This window comes from Equus quagga, chromosome 16 (assembly GCF_021613505.1).
Source record: "Equus quagga isolate Etosha38 chromosome 16, UCLA_HA_Equagga_1.0, whole genome shotgun sequence".
Lineage (NCBI taxonomy): Eukaryota > Metazoa > Chordata > Mammalia > Perissodactyla > Equidae > Equus > Equus quagga.
Window position 1 is genome coordinate 4614546 of NC_060282.1, and position 19676 is coordinate 4634221.

General features: G+C 58.2%; 1 protein-coding gene across 5 annotated transcripts in view; it reads left to right on the forward strand.

The window, feature by feature from the left end:
• TRAPPC9 (trafficking protein particle complex subunit 9) overlaps nt 1–11880 on the forward strand; it is a 622060-nt gene extending 610180 nt beyond the window's left edge. For all 5 annotated transcript variants that reach the window (XM_046642579.1, XM_046642581.1, XM_046642580.1 and 2 more), the window contains 2 exons: nt 10189–10409; nt 11088–11880. In XM_046642579.1, coding sequence (XP_046498535.1) covers nt 10189–10409; nt 11088–11255 — 389 coding nt within the window. In that variant the 3' untranslated portion in view covers nt 11256–11880. The remainder of the gene's footprint in view (nt 1–10188; nt 10410–11087) is intronic.
• The last annotated feature ends 7796 nt before the right edge of the window (nt 11881–19676 follow it).

The following is a 19676-nucleotide window of genomic DNA, read 5'->3' on the forward strand; positions in this document are numbered from 1 at the left end:
CTGCAACAGGCCTGGCGGAGCCTTGAAAACCTGACTCGCTCCGGCTGTCCCTAGGTCTTCCCCTCATTAAGGCCTACGGCATCGTTCTTAAGTCTTTAAAACTTTTTATCCCAAATTTGACATCAGCCCCTGAAGTCTACTTAGCCATTCCGTTTCTTACACTCACCAAAGGCAAGGAGAGTGAAGCTGTGGCGCGAGTTTAGGAGGATGTCCTCGCCAGGGGTTTGAGCTCTGGAGGAAAAATAAACCTTCCACAGCCTGGCCGTGGGAGCCTGTGGTACGGAAGAAATGAGCAGATTGTTGGATCAGTCACTGGAACAAGAAACCCACAGGTCATTGCTCTTTGCTACTGAAAAGTGATTTGCATGTGACCCTGGGGCCTGCTCATATTTTCATATTTTCGGTGTTCAAGCACTCAGGGAGCCATGCTGTGCAGGCTCCTCCTGGGGGCTTATCCCAGAATCTGGGCCCTGACTCTCTCTGATGGCCTTGGACTTGCCTGGCCTCACACGAAGGGATCCCACGGTAAGCCCCAGCCCTCTGCCCGGCCTCAGGCTCCAGAAGGAGTGGGGGCTTGGGCTTGGGATTCTGGAAGGTTCTGATGGCTATGGATGGAGTGAGTAATGAAGACTGCACAAAGGGGCCTTCCAAACTCCTGTCCCAGGCCGGCGGAGGCACATGTCCAGCCTGTGGGGCAGTGAGGGCCACAGCAGCATGACCAGGCATGGTTAAATCAGAGGAATGCAAATCAAAACCATGAGGTGCCACTTCACCTGCACCAGGATGGCTAATCAAGACGACAGACACCGACGAGTGTCGGGGAGGAGGCGGAGGAATCAGAATGCTCATGTCCTGCTGGTGGGGACATGCAGTGGTGCAGCTGCTTTGGCAAACAGCCTGGCAGTTCCTGAAAAGGTTAAACCTAGAGTCACCATCTGACCCAGCAATTCCACTCCAACATACGTGCCTTAGAGAAACGAAAACCTATGTCCCCACAGAAACGTGTCCACAGCTGTTCACAGGAGCAGTCTCATAATAGACACAGCTGGAAACACCCAAATGTCTGTCAACAGATGAACGGATAAACAAATGTGGTATGTCCCCATGATGAAATGTTATTCCGTCATGAAAAGGAGTGAAGCGCTGACGCATGCTATAGCATGGATGAACTGCGACCACAAGTGGAAGAAGCCAGGCACAAAAGACCACATACATGTGATTATTCATCGACAGTCCAGAACAGGGAAATCTCTGGAGCCGGAACATCGATTAGGGGTTGTTTAGCGCTGGGGGAACGGGAGAGAGGAGGGCGATGGGTAAAGGGCATGCAGCTGCTTTTTGAGATGATGAAAAAGTTCTCAAATTGCCTGTGGAGATGTTGCACATATCTGAGAATGTATTAAAAACATTGAATTGTACACTTGAAACGAGCAAACTGTAAGGCTTTGAGCTGTATCTCAATGAAGCTGTTTTTAAGAAGAGAACACAGACTCTGGAGCCCAGGGTTCCAGTGGGCGCTCAGCACTGACCGCTGTGCCCCCAGGCCAGCTGCTGAGCCTCCCCGCACGGCGACACGCTCGTCTGTCAAGTGGGGCAGAGCAGTGCCGGCCTAATGGGGCTGTTTGCAGGACTGAACGAGGTGGTACCTGTGGGGCCCTTGGAACAGTGGCTGAGATGCAGCAGGAGCTGCAGAAATCGGGCACTCTTGTCACCAACAAGAACAATGGCGATGGGAAGTGCTGTGTGCTGAGCATGCTGGAGAGAGTTGGGGAGGCCGGGGAATAGCGGGGCCGGGTCCGGACAAGCCCCTCCCGCCATGCTCTCCACCTTCTCCTGGGCTCATTCGGATCATGGAAACTTCTGGAGGGAAATGTGTGTCGTAGATTGGCAGATACTGAGGACTGTGCCATTTCCAAGGCGCCAAAAAAGGCCAGCTCCCCACTGGCACCTCTTGTGAACCCGAGCAGAGAGCAGTAGAGGCAGGTTTGGCAGAGCCCAGGCAGGGCCCATACTAGCCCCGCATAAGCCCTGCAGGAGCCTGCGTGGGGAGCAGAGCTGCTCCAGCCCCATGGGGCAGGTGGGGCCACGTAAGACTCGTCTTACCTCCTGGTGGAGCCCCGGGCCAGCCCAGCCTCCCCGCCAAGGGGGTGCACATCTCCCCATCTTTAGCTCTCTCACCCTGAGTCCCCCACCCCACAGTGGCCGCCCTTGGCCCAAACGCAGGCTGGCACGGCCGCCTCCTTTCCCCTCGCACCTCGCCAGAGTGGGCCCCGCAGGGCCCTTCCCTCATCTCGGCTTCTATTTATAGCATGTGTTCCTGCCAGAGCCTGTAGACGTGCCGTGGCATAAACGTGGCAGCGGTTTCAGGAGGAATTCTGGGCCAGACAAGATTAAGTCCGTGACTCTGGCCGGTATTAAAAGGGAAGGAAAGCAGGGCCGGGGGCGGGAGGGAGAAGATGGACCGTGGCCCGATTTAATGCTTTGAGGGAGAGACTAATCCGCTCCCAGGAGATTTCTTACAACTCGAGACTCTCCTGCAGAAATAAACTCCTCCACGGGAGGAAGCTGGGTCTGCGTGCGAGGCGGCGACCCAGAGCCAGGAGGTGGGAGGTTGGTCCTCACGTCCTCTCTGTGGGGACTTGAGGGCTGTGGGCCAGTCCTCTGAGTTACAGATGGAGGGACGGGGGCCCGAAGGGGGCAGAACACGGCTGTGATTCAAGTCCAGGCACCCCAGCCCCAAAGCCCACTCGTTCACTCATTCATTCTTTCCACAAACGTGAAATAGGAGTGTCTACCTGGCCTGGGTACTGGGGACACGGGCAAGTGCCAGTTCTCCTGGAGCTTCCCGGGAAGGAGGGACACAGATCGTTCAATAGACGGGGAAACAAGAGAACTTTAGATAAGATGTTGAGGCCGTGGGCAAATGGAGAGTGTGGACGAGGGACAGGAAGGCTCTTCACTGTGTGGTCAGGGACGGCCTCTCTGCGGGAGGGCCACAGTGGTGAGAACAGCAGGTGCAAAGCCCCTGGGGCAGGGATGAGCTGGGCGTGCTGGAGGAACAGGGAGGAGGCAGTATGTCAGGGTGCAGGGAGTGGAGGGGAACCCGGCTCAGGACCCTGGAGACCAGGGCCAGGGGCTGTAACTTGATCGAAACTCCCTTTTATTCTGAGTGTAGAGAGAAGCCATGGGCCGGGCAAGGGACAAGCAAGGAAGTGACAAGACGGAACAGCATCTTTGCACTGCTGCTCTGGCTGTTGTGTGGGAAGTGTGGAGGCAGGGGGCCCCGCTAGGAAGCTGGCCTGGGCTGGGGTAGGGCCAGTGGGGCGGAGAAGGGAACGGCCTGTCTGACTGCCGGGCGTGCCGATGTGCTGGGTGTGGGTGCCCAGGTGGGGCGGCCTCTGTGTGACCTCCAGGTGCGAGGCTGGGCCCCTGTGGGCTGGGCCTGCTGTGGTGTGGCAAGAACTGGGGAGGAGGGGTTTGAGGGCAAAAGTAGAAGAGCTTCGTTTCAGCCAAGTTAAGGGTGAGACCCCCTTAGACACCCCAGCCGAGATGTCGGGGTTGCCCAGAGGAGCCTGCACCCGGCGCGGGGCATCTCTGAGGCCCCAAGCACCTCGTGCCCCCCGGAGCTGCTTCAGGGCAGGGCGGCGTCCTGGGTGCTCAGTGGATGCTCGCAGACGATGAGTGCTGTGGTCTCAGCCTGGGACCGCAGGATGTCAGAGGCTGGAGCCTGAGGGCGGGCAGAAAGGAACCTTCGAGAGAGAGCACTTTTCACAGAGGATTTGACAGTTGCCAACTTTCCAGATGAGGAAACCGAGGCTCGGTGATGAGGCAGGGTCCAGACCACGCCCGTCTCACTGCAGGCCAGGCTCTGCCCACCGCCCGGGCTGGGTCTCCTCTCGGGGCCTGGGAGGTGGCGCTGTGCCGAGTTTCCCGGGCGCCTCTGTGTTGGGTTCCTCAGCTGCTCTAACAAGCGAGCGCAACACGGTGGCTTAGAACAACCCAGCCTATGACCTCACAGCTCTGGAGGCCAGAGTCCTGAGTGGCAGAGGCCGCATTCCTCCCGGGGGCCAGGGGAAACCCCGTTTCCTGCCATCTCAGCTCTGAAGGCGCTCGCACCCTTGGCCCCGTCCTCTGTCTTCAAAGCCAGCAGCACAGCCCCTTCCAGCCCCCCTGCTTCTGTGGTCCCGTGGCCTTCCTGGATCTCTCTCCTGCCCCCCCCCCCCATCCCTTACGAGGACCTTTGTGATGACGTCAGGCCCACTCGGATACTCCAGCGTCGTCTCCCCGTCCTGAGGTCCGTAACTTCGTCACACCTGTGCAGTCCCTTCTACCTCATGAGGGGACGTGTTCCGTGGGTTCCAGGGTTAGAACATAGACATCTTTGGGGGTGTTTTCTGTCTACCACACCACCCTCTCTGGTGGTAAGGCAAACTGGAGTTCCAGAAGTGTTTCAGGGGCACGCTTTGACCTTCACAGGACGGGCATTCTATCTCCCGCCCACCACTCCCTGAGCGGCCCCCAGGTCAAGGTCCTCTGTGCACGGCTCCCCCGGCACCTGTTGTTGGCTCAGGGGAGCAGCTCAAAGAGAGGAAGGACAGGTGGGCCACTTCATGGGGTCCTCGGATTGCCCTCTGGGGTTCAGGAGATGGGATTCCAGCTTGGGACCCCCCTTTCACTCCCCCTCCCCGGGCGCCTCTTCCCTGAGCCTGGGACGTTCCAGGTCTCAGCAGCGTGGCCCACCTGCAGGCTCCGTGTGGCCCCAGAGAGGCTGAAAGGCCTCGTCTCTGCTGTGTCTCCTCTCCATGGCGTCCAGCCCCTCGCTCTCGAAGCCTCATTTCCCCGCTCAGCATTCACAGCCATCCTGGCTGGTGAGGAAGGGCCCTGGAGGAGTTGTATAGATGCAGGGTCCCCACTGGTGGCGGGGACTAGAGCTGGTGTCAGGGACCTGCCCCGCCCTGTGGATATTCCACTCCCCACGGAGGGTGGAAGCCGGGAGATGGGCCTATGATCAGGCCTCCCCTGCTGACGCCCTGTGCACCGCCCCTCACTCTCCTTACATGTTTCCAGTTCTCCCAAAACCCTGTGAACTGGGGGCTACTGTCCTCCCATCTAAAGGTGAGGAAACAGGCTCAGAGAGGGCAAGGGGTGGTGAGTCAGGGAGAAATGATTCAAACGGCAGGAATCCCCACTCAGCCCCAGCCTGGAGATGGGGAGGGGGCGGTCACCACCACCAGGAGATTGGGGGTGACAGAGGCCAGCCTGGAGGCCAAGGGGAAAAACTAGAGCCCACACACTGGGTCATCAGACCTGGAGCTTCTGTGAGGGTCCTGATGAGCCCCAACCCGCACCCCAGGGGAGGCCGCCTGGGTGCTTGTGAGGCATAGCTGAGGGGGGGACCTGCCTGCTGCATGGGACACACTCATGGACTGGCGTCCACACCCATCTCCCTGGGGGCTGGCTGGTCAGTTGGCTGCGGACGCAGAGAGGGTGCTAGCCCACCATCTCACGGGGTCCATGGTCTGGTGCCCGCCCTGCTGTGATGGAGCAGACGAGGCACCCGCCTTCCCCATCTGAGGGTGGAGGGGCTGCCCCAGGATCATGGACGGAAACTCGAGCTGGGAAGCCCAGACGTGGAGCTGAGCCCTTCGTGTGGTGGGGGCAGGCTGAACTCCCAGCCAGGCCCGAGATTTAGCACGCGGTTCTTATTCCTCCAGGCAATTTAGAAACTGTTCCGAAACAGCTTGCCTCTGAGAGATTTTTAATGATTTCTTCCTCGCTCCTTCCTAGTAGGTTCTGTGAGTCACTGGTGGCCAGCCCAGGCTTCTCCCTAGAGCCTTGCTCAGCGGGGCTGCCGTGTGAGAATGGCACCCTCCTCCCCGGCATGGGACACAGCTGCCCTGGTCCAGGGTCAGAGAAGCGAATTAATTACAGCAAGGGATGCGCTAGGGCATTAGTGGCGACAGACCCCCCTGAGCACAGCCATCATCATCATCATCGACACGATTATCATTAGAGTCGTTTCCACCACGTTTCTTAAACAGCACCCGGGGGTCCCAGGAGTGGCCAGCCAGCCTTCAATTCAGGAAGCATGCCATGCCCCTGGAGAAAGCCAGGCCTCAGCTCTGCCCTGCTGTCTCCCTCCAGCACTGTGGGGAGGTTGGGGTGTGATGGGAGGTTTGGTGCCCTCAGACCTGGACCTGAGGTGCTGGAGCCACAGGGAGAAGGAAACAGCTGCTTGTGGGGCACAGACAATCTTTAATGTGGCGGGCAGTTACTGTGGGCGCCAGGCACTGGGGTAGTGTGACCAACTGTCCCAGTTTGCTGGCACTGAGGGTGTCCTGGGATGCGGGACTTTGAGTACTAAAACCTGGAGCATCCCAGCAGACCGACAGTTGGTCACCCTGGGGACAGCAGGGAGCAAGACAGGTGGATCCCGCCCCTCTAGAGGGTGCCCCCTTCTCCCGGGGAATGCCGGCAAGGGAGCAAGTGGTCACATTGTGAGTGAGAGCCAGCCCCCGGGGCCGTGAGGGCAGCCTCACCCCAGAGCAGGGCAGGAACCTTGGCTGGGTCCTCTGTCCCCTCCCTGGGCTTCACCCTACCCACCCACCCCCCAGCCTGTGGAGCCGGGATCAGTGTCCCAGTTTTGCAGACGTGGTAAAGGGGACTCAGGTTGGCAAAGGGCCTCCCCCAGGATGAAGAGTCGGGGCAAAGCTGAGACCCCAGCCTAGCCTCCTGTTGAGCCAGGGGCTGGCTCCGTCCACGCCCCCTGCCACCCTGGCCTGACCTTGAGACCACAAGCACCCCCTCCTTCTAGAGAGAGTGCCAAGGAAAGATTCTCACCAGGAGCTGTGTTCACGGTCTCGTCTCCCCCTTCGCATTGCCCTGGAGGGCCAGGCAGAGCTGGGGGCCAGGGAAGGGTTAAAAAGGGCACTGCCAGGCAGGCTGGGGGCAGCTCTGCAGAGGAGCCAGAGGCCAGTCCTCAGCTGCCCTAGCAGCCGTGCAATTCTCTACAAGGGAAAAAAAGAACAGAGACGTAATGAGCCAGCTACCCTTCACTGATTTGCACATAATCATATCTTTCCCTTAATGGAACCAGCAGCCGTGGCGCCCTGACACCTGCTCTCTCCGTTCTCCCATTTGATTCGAGAGGTTCAGACTACGCCTGGCTGGGTTCACTGTTCAGCAAACATTACTGAGGCCCACCTGAGCGGGGAGAGGGACTTCAGACTGACTGGCACTGTCATCATCCCCACTTCTCAGACAGGAAAGAGAGCCCCCAGACGGAAGCCACCGTCCTGCCAGCTCTGGACCTCAAGAAGCAAGTCCCTCAGATGTTCGCCGTTTGCTGGGATGGGGGCAGGGATGATGCTGGGATGAGGACCCTCTAGAGAGACGTTTCCAGAACAAGAACTCACACCTCTCACACACTGTGGCCCACAGGGCCGTGCAGCACACGGTTATGTTATCTCATTACACTGTTAGTGGTGGTATCAGCTCCATTTTACAGAAGAGGAAGCTGAGGCTCAGGAGAGTGGTGATGTGCCTCAGGTAACACAAATAGAAAAGGCCAGGCTTAGGTCCCTCAAATCCCTGCTTTTACTGCATCCTCCGCTTTGGGATGTGCAAGGACACCTGAGCTGAGTCTCAGCTCCTGTGCAAAACAGAGCAGCCAGGAGGAACAAGAGCCAGTCTCTGTGCCCACCTGCTGTGTGTCAGGCACCCTGGGAAGTACTTTATGTGTGTGGCGGATAAGTGGGTGGAGACCCGGCACCCTCAAGGTCATCCCAGCCTGGCCAGACTCGGCTCAGGTGTCCTTGCACATCCCAAAGTGTAGGATGCAGTAAAAGCAGGGATTTGAGGGCAAATCATGGCCTTAAAAACATATGTTGGGAAAGAGAAAGGTGTCCTCTCCTCCAGGAAGCCCACTCTGATGCCATCCTACGCCTACATTGAGTGAAGGGCCTCTCCTCTGGGCCCCATAGGAGGCACCCCTCCACACACACCTTTACTCTGTCACTGCAGCGTCAGCATGGCTGGACTCTTGCTTACCTCTCTTTGTTTCACTGGATCGTGAACTGTCTCAACATTAGGACTTGTGCGTCTCTGTGCTTCTCATCACCTTGGCCACAGGTGCTAGCAGGGGTTGAGGGGCATGGCGGTGAATGTTGGAATGAATGATTGCCAGCCAGTGATCTCTGCAGCCTCTCCCAGCTCCCACACAACCCTCCCCAGTGGAGGCTCTGCCCCTAGATGGGGTGGGAGCTGGTCTGGCCAGATGTGCACCGGGGTGGGGTTGGAGCATGGGGTGGCTTCTCCACCTGGGGAAGGTAGGGACAGCACAAGGCGCAGGCCCTGGAGCCTTCCTGGAGGGCAGTCTGCCCTGGTATCAGCCACTCTCAGAAATCTTTTTACTTTTGTCCCAATAATTCCATTCCTGAGAGGGTATCCTAGGAATCCAGACAGAGCTCGATGTAAAAAGTGTACATCAGAGGTATTTATATACTGAAAAAGTGGACACAATCTAAGAAGGGTTGAGTCAATAAATTATAATTTATTCCTTTAATGGAAACTTCTGCAGACTTTGAAAACGTCCTCACAAAAACGTCCACACGTAGGACATGCGTATGTTCTCAGGGTCCCAGAGAGCAGAACGCAAAACCATGCGTCAGCTCCCACAGCCACATTAGTAAATAACGATGGAGAAAGATGAGGAAATATTCGCCATAATGCTAAGAGTGGTTGCTGGGGGAGGGGGCTAGAATTATGTAGGATTTTTTAAAAAATTATTTTTACTTCTATAAACTTTCCAAATTTTTTTATAATGTGTTGTAACAGTTTATGGCTTTAAAGAAACAAAATGTCGGGAGAGGCTTGACCTCAGAAGGCTTCCCCGGAAAAGTGGGCTTGGTGGGGAACTTGGCGGGTGGTCCTCTGACCTGCAGCTACCCCCTAGCCCACCCCCTAGCTTCCCGCAGAGCCCAGGGCGCTGGGTGCTCTTGCCCCCGGCCTCTCCCCGTCTCTCGTTCCCAATATGTTCTCTCTCTGCACACGACACTCTCACACACACTCAGCCCAGCCCTGGATTTGCTCCGGCAGCGTCAGCTGAAGAGATGCACACTGACCACGTCCGCATCCAGGGCTGCCGTAACAAATGACCACAGATGGGGGCCCTTAAGACAACAGGAATTTACTCTCTCGGTTCTGAAGGCCAGAAGTCCAAGTTCAAGGTGTCGGCAGGGCTGTGCTCCCTCCGGAGGCGCTGGGGGAGGATCCTTTCTGCCTCTTCCAGCTTCCTGGGCTGTGTCTGCATCGCTCCAACCCTGCCTCTATCTTCACGTGGGCTCTCCTCTGAGTCTGTTTTCTCCTCTTCTGCCTCTTTCAAGGACATTCGTCACTCCCAAATCCGAGACTGTGCCTCCCACCTGTGCCTCCAAGCAGGTCCCCAGACCACCCCCGCCCCGCCATCCTGCTGGGATGTTCTGGTGGTCTGAGGAGTGGGAGTCGTGGCACGGCCCTTTCCAGTCTGCCTGCCCCCAGGCTCCCCGGCCCCGCTCCCCCCTTATTCCCTGCCTGAAAGGCTCTCATCCTCTCCGTGACGCCCAGACCTTTCCCCAGCTAGTGTCCTGCCACCTCCACAGTGCCCCCAGGGTGGCCCCAGCCCTCACTGGGGCAATCTGGGCAGGTCATTCTGCACGTGACTCAATAGGAGTTTGTGTGGCAGGGGCCCAGCCAGGTGCCTGCTGGCTCGTCGACCTGGGCCTGGTGCACGGCCCCTTCCACGCTCCCTCCCCCGCCCCCTCCAGTTGCTGAGTCTCTCACCTGGCTTTCCTCCGCCTGCAGGAGCCCCTGGGGACCATGGGCAGAGCTCAGCCCTTCCAGACAGGAGCATCTAGGAGGTCCTCCGGGCTCCCAAATGACCTTGGGGCCCCTGTGGCCTCGCTGGTGTGGCACAGACCCTCTGGGTTACAGCTCTGGCCCCCGCGCCAGTCCCTGCCAGCCTGCACATCAGAAGAGCAGGGACTGGGCCACATATCTGTGTCCCAGCACCCAGCCTGGCAGATGGGGCGGCAGCCTTGGTGGGTGAAGGAAAAGGAGTGAATGAATGAATGAATGAACAGGCAGTGGATGGATTAGTCAGGGGCCAGCTAGGTGGTACCCCTGACAGTCTCTGTCCCATGTCCCTTGCAGATGTGCTGGTGGACGGACAGCCTTGTGACTGCGAGGCGGCAACCTGCCGCGTAGGTGACCCCGTCCGCCTGGAGGTGCGACTGACCAACCGGAGCCCACGCAGCGTGGGGCCCTTTGCCCTCACCGTGGTCCCCTTCCAGGACCACCAGAACGGCGTGCACAACTATGACCTGCACAACGCTGTCTCCTTCGTGGGCTCCAGCACCTTCTACCTCGACGCGGTACGTGGTCTGGGAGCGCCCCACCACCCCCACTCCTCCCCCAGGCGGTGGACCTAGGGGTGGGCAGACACTGGGGCTTCTCTGGGCGGACCGTCGTCTACTCGACTCGTGGAGAGACCTCAGACAAGTGCGTTTCTCTGTATCCGAGGCCTGGGAGGGAAACCAGGATGGTGAGGCCACCCCCTGAAGGTTGCTGAGAAGATAAGGTGAGCGGAGGGGGCCTAGGAAGGCCTTAGATCCCGCTGTGTTGCTATGGCAGTCGCCCCGCCCCACGTGGTCAGCTCCTCCCTGCCCAGCGGTGACTGCGGTGGGTCCCAGAGGGACTGATAAAGTCACAGCGCTCGCCCTGGCCCCCTCCTCCAGCCTCGCATGGCACCGCCCTCATGCTCCACTCCCCTGCTGAAATGGTGCCTTCACCCCAGCTGCTCCCCACACTACCTGAACCCCGAGGCAGCCCAGGGAGGGAAGTGCTGTGAGCTGTGTCCAAAGACGGAAGCTGAGGCTCAGAGAGGGGCAGCAACTTGCTGGGGCAGCACAGCAGGGAAGCCCTGGAGGGGGTATGGGAGCAAGGCCTGGGGCCCCCCCCGCCCCCTCCATTGCCCCCACGTCCAGGCAGGGTCAGGGGTCTCCCGGTGGCTTTGTTGGCCTGGACCGACGCCTCTTCCCCTTCCACCTCAGGTGCAGCCGTTGGGCCAGTCAGCCTGCCTGGGGGCCCTCCTCTTCCTCTACACGGGCGACTTCTTCCTCCACATCCGCTTCCACGAGGACAGTAGGAGTAAGGAGCTGCCGCCGTCCTGGTTCTGCCTGCCCAGCGTGCACGTGCGTGCCCTGGAGGCACAGGCCTGAGCCCGCTCCTGCCTCCTCCTGGGTCCCTGTTCCTGCGGGAGAAGTGACTGGAGAGCCACATGGCGGGGCAAGGCCTTCCCTGCAGCTCCGTCCCCTCCTCCCAGCCCCCAGCCCCCACCCCGTCCTCCCCTTTCTCCTCCAGCATCCTTTCTGGGCTGCACAGGAGCCCCTAGACATGGCAGCCTCACCCCTTCCCATACTGTCCGCCGGGGCCCTTCTGCTGGAGCCTGGCGCTTAGGCGGACGCTGACCAAACCCCAGAGAGTGGTGCCCACTCAGCCCAGGTGGGGGTCCCTGCACCTGTTCCCGTGGCCTGGAGCTCACAGCCCAGCCAGTAGGAAGAAAGGCAAGCGTGAGGGAGGGGCACAGCCGGGTGGGCTTGGGAGCCTCCGTCAGCCTCCTCAGCCGGCCCTTGGAATCCCCTGAGGGCTGGGTTTTCTCCCAGAGGCCCCGAGGCAGCATAGGCAGGAAAGATGGTGCCACTATTGACACCGAGAGGGGCCACCTGCCCTTGCGGACAAACGCCTGGGCCTATGCTGGCTGTTCCGGGCCCTGGGCTGTTTCCAGGGACCGTCGCCTGTGTGTCTGTGTGTCTGTGCGTCTGTGCGTCTGTGCCAGATTCTCCAATAAAGACCTGCCTCGCTCCTCTGCTGGTCCACCTGCATCCATGCATCTGCTTGTCCAGTGCGGCCAGGGGCCACCCCACCCAGCCCCTCAGCCCCCAGCTCAGCCTTTATGACACACGGCTGGTGGCCAGCAGAGTCAGGCCTGCGTCTGGCTGTCCCTGGGACCCCCAGTCCCCTCTCATGCATGTGCTCTTTGAGCCTGGCCCCCCAAGCTGTCTCAGAACACTGACTCAAGCCCCCACGCCAGGGTCCTCAGCCCCCACGCCAGGGTCCTCAGCCCCCCACACTAGGGTCCTCAGCCCCCCACCATGGCTCTGGCCATCTTGGCCTCTTGCTTTCTCCCATGAGGTCCACACAGCATCTGTGTCTTCCTCCTGTTCCACACAAATACTCAGGAAATGCTCAGGAGCACGACAGCAGGAGTCAAGGAATCTGATGAGGCCACAGCGGCCCTCGGACCCACCATGAGGGCTGGATCTCCCCTACCCCCCTTCCCCCCCCCCGCCCCGGGGGGCCCCCCCACCCCCCCCCCCCCCATCCCCACCGTCCCTGGAACAACCGGCTATCTGCAGCCCTCACTTCCAGTCCCGCAGCTTCACAGAGTCCCTCCTCGGCCCAGCATCATCAGTCTCTCCAGCAAACATCACTCCCTGAGCAGAATTCTGGGGCCAGAGAGAGGGCAGGGGTCCCAAGGCACAGAGCAGGGTGGGGTGAAGCCAGGGGCTTCCAAGGCTCCTGGGGTCACCCTGTTTCCACAAGGCCACCAGGCAACAGGCTCAGTGCCGACTCACGTGGGGATGGAGCAGAATGGACAGTCACGGGGCTGTGGTGGGGTCTGAGGGGCATTGGCCATGGGAACCCTGTGACTCTGGGGACAGGTGACCTTTCACAGGGTCCGGTATACCCCACTTAAAAAACATCCCGGCGGGAGCTCCTAGCTCAGGGCAGGAAGAACTTTCCGGGCCCCACCTCCCATGGGGCTGCACCATGTCCGCTGGGTCAACGCCTCCCTGCGCCAGGCGTGGCTGGGACAGTCCGTCCCTGCTGTGCATTCTCAACTGCTCTGGGCTCAGGGGCCAGTGCCCCCATCACAGGGTGGGGAACCGAGTCTCCAGGAGCCCGGAGCACATAGCAGGAGGCGGCTGAGCAGAATGACACTCCTGTGTGTGTGCTCCCCACTGCCCGGGTGGTGTCACCCCCGTAGACACCGGGAGCGGCCACCTTCTCCCACATGTGGCCCTCTTGATGAAGTTTACAGTCCCTTGGGGGCTCCCGGGGCCCAAGCCCAGGCCTCACCGGCCATACTGCCGCTTGTGGTTTTCAGGCTGCCTGCTGCCCAGCAGCACCCACCGGGAGGGCCAGCCTTGTCCTGTGCGGGGCTGCACCACCCAGGGAAGGGGCACCTTATTCAAATTGCACGAAGCTACCAGACAGCCTGCAGTGGCCGGTTCCCTCTGCTCCATCGGCCCCACCCTCCCAGCCTCGCTTCTCAGAGAGCTCGGCCCTTCGCCCGCCCTCCCCTGCGTGGGCCGAGCTGCAGCTCCCTCCGCCCAGGGCGGGAGGAACTGTGCAGAGCCCTGGCCACACCTGGCTTCTCAGCAGAGGCCAGCCCGGGAGGGTCCTCGGGGTGCCCCACAGCAAATCCTGAGACCGAGAGCCCGAGCACAAGAGCTCGAGTGCAAAGTGAGGGGCCAGAGGGAAAGGACCAAGCCAGCACGGCAACATCGGGCCACCGCTGCAGTGGGAATCCTGGGGGGAGCTCAGGGGACAGGGAGAACGGACACCGCGGGACCCCAGCCCCAGGGCCAGGGGGCTGGCCTGCGTACCCTCCACCCCCCAGAGTTCACTCCTGCGTGCCTGCCTGCCGCAGGCACGAGCAGACCAGCGCCCCACACTTGGGGACGAGGGACACAGCACACGGCACTGACCCCACAGTCTCAGAAGCATGTCAGCTGCCGTGGCTTGCGACTCCTCAGGGAAAGCAACCCCAGGAGGCCTGCCCGTGGGTGGGGACCTGGGGAGGTCTTTTCAGCCCTCCCATGTGGGACATGCCAGGGCAGGAGTGTCTGTAGCAGAGATGGCCAAAGCCCTTTGCTGAGGACGCTGGAAAACCATCCATCCACGGCTCCCCCAGGACAGGGCCAGGCCTGACCCGCTCCCCATCCAGGGCGCTCCACACACACAGGTCAGATGGACAGGCCCCGTGCAGGGGCCCTTGGCCCGGGTCAAGTCCCAGGTCAGCCACTTCCCCAACTCGTCACCTGGGGTGACTTCAAAGTTAAGATTAGGCCAAGGATCTAAGCAAAGGGCTTCTAGCAATGCCCAGCATGTAGTAGGTGCTCAATAAACGGCCAGTCAGCCCCTTGGGCCAGGGTCTGAGAATGCACCTTGCGTGTTCCCAGGCAGCCGGGGACTTCGGGCAGGAGGTCCCACTTGTGGTGTGTGCTCTGCACACGTGTTACACGTGAGTCACCACAGGGGGCGGGGACCATGTGAGGCTGCTCATCACTGGCTGGTGTCCAGAGACACCTTCAGAAGGAAGTCAAAGCAGTCCCCTGGCGTCATGGCTGAGCTCTGGGGGGGGCCCCCTGCCCAGCGCCAGGCAGGCAGTAAAGTGGAGCAACTGAAGGACAGGTCGTACCCCGCTCCCGGCCTGAGGAAGGAGCCCAGGACCCCTCCCCCTAGGTTTAACTGGACTGAACTGGATGCTGTGCTGAAAGCAGATGGGAGGCCCCTGCCCCAGCCAGGAAGTATAGGCGGGCCGGTGGGCAGGCGCACAGTGCCCATCAGTGGTTCCCGGAACACAGAGCCCGCAGTCTCAGTGGAGGCACCTAGGGCAACAAAAGGGTCTGTAGGCTGGGCCTGGGGGCCGGAGGATCAGCGAGGGCTTCCTGGAGGAGGTGGCATGGGGGTGGAGCCTGGATAGGTGAGAGGAGGAGGAACGGCTCTCCAGGAGTGTGGGAGGGCTGGGTGAAGACCTGGAGGGAGAACAAGGGGCTTGTTGGGGACATGGTTGGCCCAACGCCACTCCACTCAGCCGCTGGTGACTGGGCCCGTGCTCTGCTAAGACGGGACCAGCAAGGCGATGACCTTGTGGGGACATGGAGGACGGGGGCCAGCTCTGTTTGGAGTCAGAGAAGCCTTCCCAGCAGGGGTGATGCTGAACTGGGCCTTGCTGGAGCTCACCAGGGGGAGAAGATGGAGGAAGGGTGTTCGGATAGAGGAACAGCATGTGCAAAGGCCTGGAGGCACGGGACAGACCTGAGGGGAGTGCACGTGAATAATTAATATGACAGGAAGTGCATGGTCCCGGGACCTGAAGAGGGCAAAGCTGTCCTGTGAGATAAAGTGGGGGTCCCTGGGGCAGGTGAATGCTCCCCGAAAGGATCCCAGGAGACGAAGATGGGGACGCACATGGCAGAAGAATGAAGAAGAGGGGACCCAGGCCAGGTCTCTTTGGCTGGGTCATGGTGACTCTGCCCACTTCTCTGCCTCATGTCCTCGCGCCCCCACCCTGCCGTGTACACAACGTGCTCCAGCCCCACCAGCCTTTTCTCTCTTCTGTCGCCGAGGCTGTTTCCTCCTCGGGGCCTGGACCACCCTCTGCTGGGATGGATGCTCTGCGCACAGACCCCACACGGCCACTTGCACTCCAGTCTCAGCTCCACGTCACCTCCCTTGAAGGGCCTTTCCTGACCGCCCTGGCTGGGTTGGTCCCAGCCCTCATGGGGGAGACGGCCCAACCTGGAATGATCTGTTTGCTCAGGCATCGTGTGCTCTGTCCTCTGCTGCAGCGCGAGCACCTGGGAAGGTGGCGGGCACCTAGAGGGCGGGGGTGAGAACTGGCTGAGAGCCATCCTCAGCCTGGGAGGCCCCCTGGGAGCACTGCCCTGCGGAGTGGGCGGAGCACGAGATGTGGCGCTCAAACAGTGCTCCAGCTCTGCTTTGCTGTGTGACCACGGGCCGGCCACTTCACTCCTCTGAGCCTCGATTTCTCATCTGTAAAATGGAGGCAATAACGCCCACCTCAGAGGGCGTTGTTGAGGATCATATCTAAAGGGCCTGGAACAGAGTAGGCATGTCTGGGTGCCCAGCAAACATTTGTTGAATGAAAGAACAAACGGAGCCATCCACTGGCTTTGAGGCAGGCTTGTCCCTGCCACCTAAGAAGTGTGTAACCTCAGCAATGTCACTTCAGCTCCTTGGGCCTCAGCGTCCTGCTTTGTAAAATGGGATCTACCCCATTTCAGCCTCCAAATCCACCCCCGTAGAAGCAGAAGAGACGGTGCGTTTGTGAGGGTCTCCTGACCCCCAAGGTGCTCTCTGGCATCAGATGGGGCCACTCCAAGGCAGGCAGGACCCCAAATTCCACCATGTGCAAAACCAGAACAGGATGCTCTTTGCTCTGTATTTGCCTATCCGCCCCTCATCCCCCAACACACACACTCAGTGAAGAGGCCACAGGGTGGAGGAGAGGAGGTCTGGGCACAACTGTGCCTTAGGGGATGAGGAGCCTCGAGAGAAGGAGGCCCAGGGTGGTGTCTGGGCTCTCTGTATAATCCCGAGCAAAGCCAACTGCAGGCGCCCTGTTTCACCAACAGGTGTGACCCTGAGGACCCCTACCCACCCAAATAGAAAGAGGGGATTGGAAACCAGGAGAGGGGAAAATAGGACAAAGAACTTGGTCACCCCACAGAACTCAAAACGCCTCTTCATCACAGCCTGGTTTGTCGAGAAAAGATTAGTAACAACGTAAACGACGACTAACAGGGGGCTGGATGAATTAGCTGTGGCTTACGGAAACGAGGCTAAACAGAACCAACCACGTCTACGTACATCAGCCTGGCCCCGTCCCAGAGATGTGCCGTGCAGTGAAGCAGCATGTTGCTGCATGATGGGTGCAGCCCGACCCCACTCGGGGAAACTGCCCCCAACAAAAACATTATACATTTTCTGTGCATCAAAAGTGTCAATAAAAACATGTTTAAAAGAGTGAAAGGGTACACACCTCCAAGAGGGTGTCAGGAGCCAGCCCTGATGGCCTAGCGGTTAAAGTTCAGTGCTCTCACCGCTTCGGCGGCCCGGGTTCGTTTCCTGCGTGTGGAACGACACCACCAGTTGCCATGCTGTGGCGGCAGCTCGCACAGAACTAGAAGGACCTGCAACTAGAATATAGAACTATGTACTGGGGCTTTAGGGAGGGAGAAAAGAAAGAGAGATGAAGATTGGCAACAGATGTTAGGGCAAATCTTTCCCAACAAAAAGAAAAAAAAAGGTAAGAAAAAGGGTGTCAGAATGGGATGCAGGTTGGGAGCACTTTAGTCACGTTGCAGTTTCTTTTTAAAAGTACAATAGAGAGAGAGGGAGATGATGGAGATGGAGATGATACAGAGAGAGAGAGATGATGGACGTAGAGATAATAGAGATAAAGAAATAGAGATAGAGAGGGAGATGGAGATAGAGATGGTAGATAGAGAGAGAGACAAGAGAGAGATCATGGCGATAGCGATGAGAGAGAGATCGATTGAAGCTGAGGAGAGCTAAGACCCAACAGGAAAACGCTGACGTGTTTGATTCTGAGTGGTAAGTGTATGAGCAATTGTTATTCTTCTGTGATGTTTTCTATATTTTTTTAGTTTTCAAAAACAAATAAAAAAATACAACAGTTACCAAAGAAGAGACCGAATGCAGCGAGAGAAGGCTTCACGGGCAGGAGGCGAAGTTGTCTTCATGGAGGAGGGCGTGTTAGAAATAACCCAGGCACCCAGAAAAATGACCTGGATGGGGCCTGTGCTCCAATGCCCCCGGCCCTCTCCCGGCTCAGAATGCTCCCCACCCTGTCCTCCAGTGGAGGAGATGAACCGAGTCAGGACAAGGACAGCCTCGAGTGTCCTGTAGGAAGCTGGAGCTCTGTTGCAGGGTGGGGGAGCAAGGATCTACGTAGAGCAGGGGTGCTGGTCGGCCTGTGCGTGGCTGAAGCATTCCGCTCACGGGCTGTGTGGGTGGGTCGGGGCTGAGGCGGGGCACACAGGAGCAGCGTCTTGGTGATGGCACAATGTCGTGATTCTTCCAGGAGCTCCTGGCACCGCAGTCCTACAGCTGTATATCTAGAAGCTCCCTCCCTCCCCAGGGCCAGAGGATGCTGAGCCAGGAATAGACCTTGTCCTTCTCACTTCACCAGCAGAGCCCGCCTGGTGTTGTTCCCTAACATTTGCCCCTTTGGCCGGGACAGGCCTGCAAAGGCCCCACACTCACCTGGCTGTCACACTCTGTCATCTGAAATTCACGAGCAGGGCAAGGATCCACGGAAGATGTCCCAGGAGCTGAGCCCCAGCTCAGCCCCATGTCAACTCTGTGACCTCAGACAAGTCACTTAAATTGAGCCTCATTTTTTCTCATCTGAATAAATGGAGACAAAAGACTTATTTTCACAGGCACTTTTATATTAACAGTTTGATTTAATCTCCTCAGCGTTCCTACACGTGACAGCAACTCCTCAATAAAGACTGGCTCCCTTCTCCCACTTGTCCCGTCGCCTCTCTGTGTTCTCCCATCCACATGTCTAGCCCTGTGCCGGGAATCTCACCATTCCTCTAGGGAGCTTACCACGTGCCCTCACCGTTCCCCATCAGACCCCTGCTCGGGTTAATTCAGTAGGGAACATGAAGTAACATAAGGCGGATCTTTCTAACACAGATGCTCAGATAGGAACGGGATTGCCTGACAAAGGAGTGAGCTCTGTGGCTTTGTCACTAGAAGCTCTTCGCATTCAAGCAAAGGCTGGGCTTGTGGATGCTCTCAAAGGATGAGGCCTCTGAGCCTGCCAGCCCAGAAACCACTGTCGTCACAATGTCTTAAGAGCCAGCCTGGCCCCAGTAAGCAGAGAAGAGAGCGAGGTGCACATGGTCACCTGCCTCCAGGGCCTCTGAACAATGTCTTAAGAGATTAAGACAAATAATAAATAAAGATCAAAAGAGGGTGTCAACATGATGGACTAGGGGCCCAGATGAAGCCTCCTACTGAAAACAACTAAAAATGACAGTAATTATATCAAAAATACATTTGCAAGTGCGCCCATGGGCTGGTAGAAAAGTGAGAAATACTCACCCAGTACCTGTGGGAAGGCAAAATCCAGAGAGGTTTGATGCCAACTTTGACTTTGAGGTGTTTTGCCAAAGCAAGAGCATCGTTCTTGCAGTCTTACAAAACTGGAAGGAGGAAGAAAGATCTCAGGACCCACCGGGTGGGGAAAGTAATAGGAGATCGCTCCCCATTAATGTGGGACCTCAGAGGATTACACCCTTAGTAAAGTGTGAACTGAAAATACCCCAGACCCTACTTAGAGAGTGGAAGTAAAACTTCCCTGTGTCAACCCTTTGATTCCAACCCAAATTGGCCCCCCCCATGAATCTGCAGTCCCAAGTCACTGTCCTTAAATGCCTCCCCCAAACCTCGAATCAGTCATTAATTTGAAAGTGGTCCTAGACACATAGTACCCCCCAACACATACCAGACATCTTACAGAAGGAAACACATCCTTTGTGGAGGAACCCACTTTCGTCCCAAATCTCCACGGGTTTCTACAAGGACAATGAATAATTCAGAGTTTTAAAAGAAAGAAAGTCACCAAACACACAAGGAGACAATACATCCTGTGTGAGAGCCAGAAGAAACAAAATCAGCAAACTCAGGCTTGAAAAAGAATCAGATATTGGCTTTATCAGACTTAGACTATAAAGTAAGTATGCTTAATGTGTTAACAAGAAATGAAAAGGAAGATTAAAATGGGTAAAGAT